General features: G+C 61.0%; 1 protein-coding gene across 3 annotated transcripts in view; it reads left to right on the top strand.

Moving 5' to 3' along the window:
- The first annotated feature begins 1,143 nt into the window (after positions 1-1,143).
- BSN (bassoon presynaptic cytomatrix protein) overlaps positions 1,144-8,747 on the top strand; it is an 86,430-nt gene continuing 78,826 nt past the window's right edge. For all 3 annotated transcript variants that reach the window (XM_054077084.1, XM_054077085.1, XM_054077083.1), the window contains exon 1: positions 1,144-1,411. In XM_054077084.1, coding sequence (XP_053933059.1) covers positions 1,227-1,411 — 185 coding nt within the window. In that variant the 5' untranslated portion in view covers positions 1,144-1,226. The remainder of the gene's footprint in view (positions 1,412-8,747) is intronic.

Below are 8,747 nucleotides of genomic sequence, written 5' to 3'. Positions count from 1 at the left end.
CGCTGCCTCCTCATTAACTACAGGCGAGATGTGGGTGAGGTGTGATTGCACTGTCCCGGCGCAGGGCTGAGTGCTCTCCCTGCGCTCTCTGATGCCAACAGGCAGCTTGTGCCCTTGTGCTGAGAGGGCACAGCTACTGCCCGAGTGCTGTGGGTCCTGCTGGACTGGGAGGGTGCTGGGTGCCCAGCAATGCCCCCGGGGAAGCTGGGTGCTTGGCTGAGCCCTGCTGCTACGGAGAGCGTGTGAGCCCAGGGCTTGGGCTGTGGTGTTGTGGAGGAGCAGCGATGACCACTGGCTGAGTGCCGGGATCTTGTGGGGACTGGCTGGTTGTTGGCTGAGAATTCTGTTGCCTCATCAGAGAGCACTTGACCTCAGGGCGAGCTGCACGCTCGTTGCCTGGCGGGAAGAATCATAGAATAGTTAGGGTTGGAAGGGACCACGGGCAGGGACACCTCCCGCTGGCTCAGGCTGCCCGAGGCCATACAACCCGGCCTCAAACACCCCCAGGGATGGGGCAGCCACCACCTCCCTGGGCAGCCTGGGCCAGGGCCTCCCCGCCCTCAGCGTGAAGACATTCTTCCTCGTGCCCAGTCTAACTCTGCCCCCACTGACCACCGCTCTCTGACTATGGCCTCCCCGGCAACCCCTGACCTCGGGAGGGGACATCACAGGGCTGCCTGGGACCTTACAGGGAGGGGGACGCTCGCACTCGATGCTCCCGTGGGTCCTTTCGAACCCAGTGGTCCTACGGTGATTCTCTCTCTCCCGGCGGGTGGCGGCAGCAGCGGGGCGTGGGGCGCTCCCCAGGCCGCCCACGGCATCCCGGCGGGTGGGGCGAGATGACCATTAAGGTCCCTTCCGCGGCTCTGTGACCCCCCCGGGGGCCCCTCGCGCTGCCCGCGCCGCCCCTCGGCTGCGGGGGGTGAACCCCGCGTGGGGCCGGGGCGCCGCCTGGCGGGCGCGGGGGCTGCCGAGCGCCGATTGGGCGCCGGGCCGAGCCGGTGGCTGGCGGCGGGGCGGGGCGGGGGCGGGGCCCGGCGGCCATGGGCGGGGGGAGTGGGCGGGGCCCGGCGGCGCGCGACGATTGGCCGGGCGGGGCGCGTGCCCGCGGCGCGCGCGCGGGGCCGGCGCATGCGCGGGGGCGGCCGGGGGCAGGCAGCGATGGCGGCGCGGGGCTGATGGCGGAGGCGGCGCTGCGCTGAGGGAGCGGTCCCGCCCGGACCGCCATGGGCAACGAGGCCAGCCTAGAAGGCGGCGGCGACGACGGGCAGATACCGCCCGCCGCCGCCGCCGCCGCAGCAGCAGCAGCGGCCGGGGCCCCGCCGCCGCCTGCCGCCGCCGCCTCCAAGCCGCCTTCAGCACCGGGCGGCGGTGGACAGCTCCCGGGCAGCGCCAGCCGCGCCGCGGCCAGGTCAGAGCGGGGGGGGGATGCATAGCGCTGAGACGGGGGGCGGGAAGTGCAGGGGTGGGGGGTATCGGGGGTGCAGGAGCTGCAGGTGGTGAGCGAGGGGTGTGGGGGTGCGCGGGGGGCACAGGGCTGGATCAGGGGGTGCCGGGCGGAGGCAGGGGCTGGGGCTGGGGGGGTAGTGGGGGAGTGCGAGGGGTGCAGGGCTGGAGTAGGGGGTGATGGGGTGCGGGAGCTGCGGTGTGATGGTGGGATGCAGGGCGGTAGGTGGGTGCAGGCAGAGGTGGGAGGTGGTGCACGGGGGTTGGGGGCACAAGTTTTTGGGGTGCAGGCGTGCTGGGTGCAGTACAGGGGGTGCAGTGTAGGGGGTGCAGGGTGGGGTGCAAGGGGAGGGTGGCAGCGCTGGGTGTGGGTCTGGGGAGTGCACACAGGGAAACGCCGGCGGCAGATGGGAGTGGGGCGTGCGAGGGGTGCAAAGCCATGGGGGTGTGGGGATCGAAGCACCGGGAGAACAGGGGTGAAAACAGCAGGAGTGTGGGGGGCAAAGTGCTGAGAGCGCGGGGTGCAGCCGCAGGCGGGGGGCACGGGTTGTTGAGGAAGGCGGTTGGGGCTTGGGGAGCTGCTGGAGGGCAGCTGGAAGGCACTGCCCAGGGGAGCGGGCAGCCGGGGGGCACCCATGGGTGCTGGGGGAAGGTGGGGTGCAGTTTGGGGCTGGAGAGGGACAGCGTGCCTGGGCGGGGGGGGGGGAGGCCGCGTTTTGGGGGGCAGGAGAAAGGTGGGTGCTGCCTGGTGGGTGAGGGCTCATCAGCGAGGGCTGGGGGAGCGGGGTCAGGAGGAGCGAGGGGTGCAATTCCGGGACGGGAAGCCCGGGCCACATGCAGGGTGACAGGAGCAGGAGGATGGGGGTGTTCTGGGCAAGGGTGGAGCAACAAGCAGCACCCAGGGTTCAGAAGCGATGTTGGGGCGCAGCCTGGAGGAGAGGGAGGCATGGAAGAGGGTGACCTGGGCTCTGGGTTTGCAGGGCTGTGATAAATGGTGGGTGGCAGTGCCGACAGCCTGGGAGCAGGTTGGGGGTTTGGCTGGGGTGGGGGGACGGTGCCTGGCGGCGTGCTAGCACCCCGAAAGCGACCACCCCAACCGGAGCCGGCCCCAAACGGGAAAGGTGGTTATGTAACAGGAGAGAGACGTGCAGCCCTGCCAGGAGTCATCGGTGCAAAACCTCGCAGGGAACCGCGCCGAGCCGCTTGCCCTCCACGAGGAAGAGCCAGCGCGCAGGGAGATGCTTCGGGAGTGGGGTTGGAGATATTCCTTTAAAAACGGAGCCGATCCTAAAATATCGTCCCACGTCAAAAAATGAATGTGAGGAGTAGAAAGTTGTACAGTGAGATGTGGGGGACTCGGTGTGCGGTTTGCCGGAGGCATTCCGGGCTCTCTGCCTCGCCCGTGCGACGAGCTCTGCGTGTGCTGCCGGTCGCGTTGTTATTTTGAAGGTGGAAAATGCAAGCAGGAGCCCAAAGGGGAGGCTGCGGTCTCCGTGGTGGTGCTTTCCTCTTGCTCCCAGCCCACCGGCTGTGATCTCTGCTTGCAGGCTGCACGTTACCATCAGACGGGATCCAGGGACCCTACAGTGTGGCCGGGCTGCCGGCAGGCTTTGCTTTGTACGATGTCCGTTGGCTTTCGCACAGGGAGCGTGAAAATCTACCCTGGAGTGCAATCGTGCCCATTTTCCTTTGTGTTTTTCCAGTCTTCCTCTGTAACAGAGTCACCGACCCCTTTGCTTCGGATTCTGCCCAAGAGAACGTGCTGGTAGGCTGTTCCTAACGGTTTGATGTGAAATGCCCACACAGGTGTTGAGGCCGGCGTGAGGAGATGAGCCGAGGCAGCCGTGCAGATCCGCCGTCTCTGCCCAGTTTTGGTGCTGCCGCGAGACTCCCCAGTTGCAGCCCGGGGTCTGTGTTTGCTGCCGGGGGGAGTCCCGGGGGCGTTGGGGGTCCCGGAGCACCCGTGGCTGGTGGGGTGGAGGAGCGCAGTCCTGCAGCGCCGGCCGTCCTCGCTCCTCTCCTGCCAGAGCCGCCGGGTCGGTGTTGGTGGCGGTGCCTAAGCCTTCACACGCTCAGCTGCTGCTGCCGCCCCTCCGGGGGAGCTGCTGCCGGGGAGCTGCCCTCCCTTGCAATTAATTAATGCAATTAAAGCGGTGGGCGTGCGGGGCTCTGTAAGCTGGTGGTGAGGGCTGCTGCGGAGCGGCGGTGGGACTGGGGAGACGCTGATCTCTACCAGTGTTTAAAAGCCGAGTGTGGGAGGGGTGTGGGGAGCCGAGATAATGTTTCGGGATTTTAATTTGAGGCAACGAAGTGGAAACGAAGGGAAAAAAAAACCAACCTGCGAGAAGAAAGTCATCACTGTGTGATGGAGGAGTGGGCACAGAAGATAGACCAGATGTTATAAGAGGTTTAGCAAAGCACGGCTCGTGCTGACTGTGCAGCGGGTGTGCGGTGCAAAAGCACCACTCCAGCAATCCCGAGCGTCGAGGCAAGAGAAAGGGAGCTGCTCTCAGCCTTTGGGCAGTTATTATTTTTCTCTGAGTTAAGTAACTTAAATCCACATGGAAGTCAATGAGAACCTTAGCAGTCTCGCTGTCCCGGGTAGCTTTTCCCTGGCTCGCTCTGTGCTGCCGGGTGTTCAGACTATTTCCCTGTGCACACGTACACTGGATTTGGGGTCTTGTGTTTAAAACCATAATAATTGTATTCAAGAAGCTGTTTGTTCGCTACGGAGAGACTTCAGAGGGTAGAAAACGTCTTGTAAAAGTAGCGTCTTCTTACCAGTTTGCAGCATCTGCGGGGAATTTCTAACCTCGATGCCCTGCTTGCGTGCTTCGGGCGAGGTGTGGCAGTGCTGGCGGGCGAAGGGCCGATGCGTGCGGTGCTCAGCGGTTTGGCGCTGCCGGCGGGTGCAGCTCTGAAAGAGGCAACCGCAGGGATTGCAGCAGGTGAGGCGTTTTCAACGCGGAGGAGAAGACGTTGCCCTGGTGCAGGGCGCCGCTCAGGTCGCGCCTAGCAGGGTCGTGCTGGTACTCGGGCGAGGTGGTGCTGGAGCGGAGGAGGGAGGGGAGGGCTGCCGCTAGCCTGCCCGGACAGACGGAGCATCTGCTGCGCGAAGGGAGGTGAAAAGGTGGAGCGTTATTAACCCGTAGGATCAAAGGAACACAAATTGGTTGTGGATGCATTCAGACTGGGAACTTTCCAGCTGCCTGGTGGTGGAGTCCTGGACGGCTCCTCCAAAGAGACCCCCAGGCAGGAAGGACGAGCTCGGTGGGTTGGTGGAAGGGGGCTGGATGGCAGAGCAGGGGTGATCCGGAGTTCAGACTCGTAGCGTGGAGCACAGCGCCTTAGGTGGATGCTTTTCCTGGTATCCTGAAGAGAGACTTTATTGCTGCTTCTCGGCGTGTTTGTCAGCGCCTGATTTATGCCCAGTTCATTCAGGGTTTCGGTCTGTCTGCTGCTCAGCGCTGGAGCTCGTAAAAGACTGGTTTTGATGCCTGGATGCGTGAGCGAAGGCTGAGGACGGGGGAGCGTTGGGGACAGGCCACAAACACGGGGTCTGTTGGTGGGAGCAGCGGTGCTTTTAGCATCACCGTTCCTTCAGAGCCTGAGAGGTGCGTGTTGCAAACAGCCAGATTGGCTTCAAGGTCGGGAGGAAGCTTTCTGCCATGGCACACCAGCAGAGACCACTTGGCTTTATGTGATAAAGAAGCTGCGGTACTGAATACTCCGGTGTTTAGAATCACAGAATGGTTTGGATCAGAAGGGACCTCAAAGCCCACCCAGTTCCACCCCTGCCATGGGCAGGGACACCTCCCGCTGGATCAGGGGCTCCGAGCCCCATCCAACCTGGCCTGGAACCCCTCCAGGGATGGGGCATTTCTCAAGCTTCCAGGCAGGATTGCTGTGAGTTGAAGGTCTTGAGGTGACGAGGAAGGGAACTTTCCTGTACTGAGCGGTGGACTCTGAGCACTCCCCTCAGCCTTCGCTTGGCTTGGAAGGGCAGGTCAGGCGTCGGCCGCCTTTGCTCGACTAGCATTGACTGGTTTGGATGGCAGAGCCTGAAGGAAAAAATCTGGTGATAGGAAAGAGCATCGTAGAAATGGGACTGAAACAGCCCCCGCCCAAATGAGAGGAAACAGCGCAGTTTTGGAAAAAAATGCCAGCGCAGTTGAGATGCTCCGTTCCGCCCCTTTGGCGGCTCACTGGCACTCGCGGAGCACTGATTTTCTTGCTATAAGCACCACAGCAATAAATATATACATAAAAGTAATTTATAAGCCATCCCATTTGCCCATTTCTTCTCAACAGGCGCCTTCCAGCCTGCAGAGAGGAGCAGTCGATGCCCATTGCCGTGTGGCTCTGCCAGCGATACGCCAAGGCTGCGCCGTGGGCGGCCAGGCTGTGGACGGGGCTGCGCTCCCCTGGCAGTCGGTACCGGGTTTGTTCGCTGCCCCCAAAGAGCCTGAGCCCTCAGCAGGGACAGGCGGAGGCTGTGCTGCCAGAGGCATTGCTGCAGAGCCTTCTCCTCGAGTGCAGAAGTAGGTTTCCCTGCCCGTTGGCTGCTGTGGCTCTCCGCGCTCGGGGACGGTTCATTCCGTCGGAGGGTCAGGAGGAAGCTGAGCCTGCGTCCAAGTGAGGAGTGGGGAAAACAGCTCCACAATGTGTCAAGCTCAGAAAACTTCCATGAGCAAGAGAAAAGGTAGAAGACGGAGTGCAAAGTGGCTTGCATGACTGATCGAGTCAAAATATTTGCCGTGTTAAATATCCCACCAGGCTCCTGTTCGCCTCCCTCTCGTGTGATGGGCAGGCGGTGTCGGCTGCAAAGCGTCTTCCCTTTAGCAAGCCGTGTTTTACGTTCATCCGAAAGCTCTGACAGCAGCCGTTGGGCTGCTGAGTTTAGATGGCACAATTCTGGGTGCTTCGGTAACTCCTGAACCTCTTCTGTGAACACGCTCATCAATATTGAGAATGTTTGGCATCAAATATTAATGCCTTTATTTCCAAAACAAATACACAGATTTGAAATCCACTTCCCAGGTGGGGGTTTCTCGATGCTGAACCCAGCCTGGATGTTGTGCTGAAGGCGCTGCCTCCTGACCCTTCGCTGCTGCTGCGCGAGGGGCTCCAGGATGGACTGCTGCCATCTGCTTCTGCTCAGGAGGAGCCAAAGAACGATGGAATAGGTTGGAAAAGATCTCAAAGCCCATCCAGTTCTAACCCTCTGCCATGGGCAGGGACACCTCCCACTGGATCAGGGGCTCCAAGCCCCATCCAACCTGGCCTGGAACCCCTCCAGGGATGGGGCAGCCACCACTGCTCTGAGCAACCTGGGCCAGGGCCTCTTCGTCCTCACAGGAGAACATTTCTTCCCAAGATCTCATCTCCACCTCCCCTCTTTCAGCTTCAAACCATTCCCCCTTGTCCTGTCCCTGCCTTCACTGATCAAGAACTGCTCCCCAGCTTCCCTGAAGCCCCTTTCCATACTGGCAGCTGCTTTCCCTGGAAAGCTAGGGAAGAACTTGGGAGGGTTGATGTCCTTTGCTCCATTGGTTTGTGCTGGTTTTAAAGTTGGAGGATTCCTTGGCTTCTTCTTGTGCCGTTTGCTGTTCCAGCAGTGGTGCTTTCTGTGCACCGGGATCCCGAGTGTGGATGCTCAGCCTCTCCTGCTGGTGCCCCGGGGCGGTGCTGAGCTCCAGTGAGCGCATCCCTTGGGACCGGTGCCGTGCGCTGTGCTGAGTGGCGTGATTGGCTTCTGCTTCTCCAACATCCTTGAATGTAGCAGCTTTTTTTCTCTCTGCTCTGTGAACTGAGCACACATTTGATGTTTCCCGTCGTGTTTCCAGTGCAGTGCAAACAGGTATCGGGTGCTGAGCCGTGTTCCTGCGGTCTGTGCCGCTGTGGTTGCGTATCTGGACGCCTGCCTGCCAGCGGAACGCAGCCCGCGTGCCTACACCCTGCCCTCGGAGCAGCCCTCGCCGAGCCCCTGCCCGAGGCTCCACGATGCACACCATCGGCCAAGGGCGTTTGTCTCCTAATCCTCTCCCAGTGTTGGTCATCTCCTAGCGTACGGGATGCACCCTCAGAAGGATGGGACAAGCAGCGTTCCCCATGGCCAGCCGGCTCCGCAGGGCGAGGCGGGCGCCGTGGTGATGGTGTTCTGGCTTTTCACTAACGGTGGAGATCAGATTATCCCGATGCCTTCGCGGAGGAGCGCCGCTGCTCCTGGGTGCTGCTGGGGTGGGTTTGGGCTGGTGAGTGACGGCGAGCGCTGCTGGTCACCCCGGTCCCACACACCCGAGAATGTCGTGAGCGCTGCACGTATTTTATTGAGGTTGAGATTGTCGCTGTTGAGCCATCGCTGTGGTTTCAAATGTCTGTTTGAGTGACAGGTTTGTTATTTTTTGCATCATTCCACAGGCATGACTGTTCTTCTGAACAGGTTTTTTCGGTCTTCTTTAGTGCCTGGAGGTGCTGAGCTCCGGCGTGCCCCCGGAGCGCCGCCACGCAGCCTGTCAGTCATCGCCGGGCGGCGTCTCGTGTCACTGGCGCTGAGAAGTTTTTATACATACAGTGAGCTGGCTCCTCGCTGAGAACACCCGGCACCTCCAGCGAGCTGGGGAGCCTGCGAGAGGGAGCGGCATCGCTGCATCCCGTTGACGCCGGCCTGTGCTCTGCAGCGAGGCTGGAAGGCAGGAGCGGGAGCTCCTCACTCGTACTCTGCTCATATTTAATATCAAAGATGACTTAACTACTCTGGCGATGGTATGTCCCTGCCTCTTGGCCCCTTCATCGCATGTTTGGTATCAAAGGTAGACCCCAGCCCCGTTGACGGACTGGGGGCAGTGGGTCGGTGGGGCAGGAGACAGCAGCTTTGTGCTGAGCTCCTCGGAGGCAGAGGAACATCACCCACCAAGTCAAGAAAAGCCACCTCTGACTGCAGTTTTTATTGTGTTTTGTTTTCCTCTTCTTATTTAAAGCGTGGTGGTTTGGCTTGAGATGAGAAGGGATGGTGTGACATCCCAGCCGACTCCTGGCACTGGCTGGCAAAGATCGTTGCGATGGCTAACGAGGGCAAAACAAAATCTGGAGTTTAGCGGGCGAACCTCGCCGAATGGCAGTGAAACGTGTGTCAACAGTGAGCATCAATAAGTGTAGAAGCCATCTACCAGAGGGTGCGATGGGACATGTGATCACACGAGGCTTAGATAAAAGCTTCGCCTCCTAAGACCTACAGCGATAGTTTCCGTGCTGTGCAGCACATGAGCGGTTCATACTGGTTTTATTCTCCGTGAAGCTGT

The sequence above is a fragment of the Cuculus canorus genome, chromosome 11 (assembly GCF_017976375.1).
Source record: "Cuculus canorus isolate bCucCan1 chromosome 11, bCucCan1.pri, whole genome shotgun sequence".
NCBI classification, from domain to species: domain Eukaryota; kingdom Metazoa; phylum Chordata; class Aves; order Cuculiformes; family Cuculidae; genus Cuculus; species Cuculus canorus.
The sequence above is the reverse complement of the archived record's forward strand: the minus strand, read 5'-3'. Positions and strand labels throughout refer to the sequence as shown.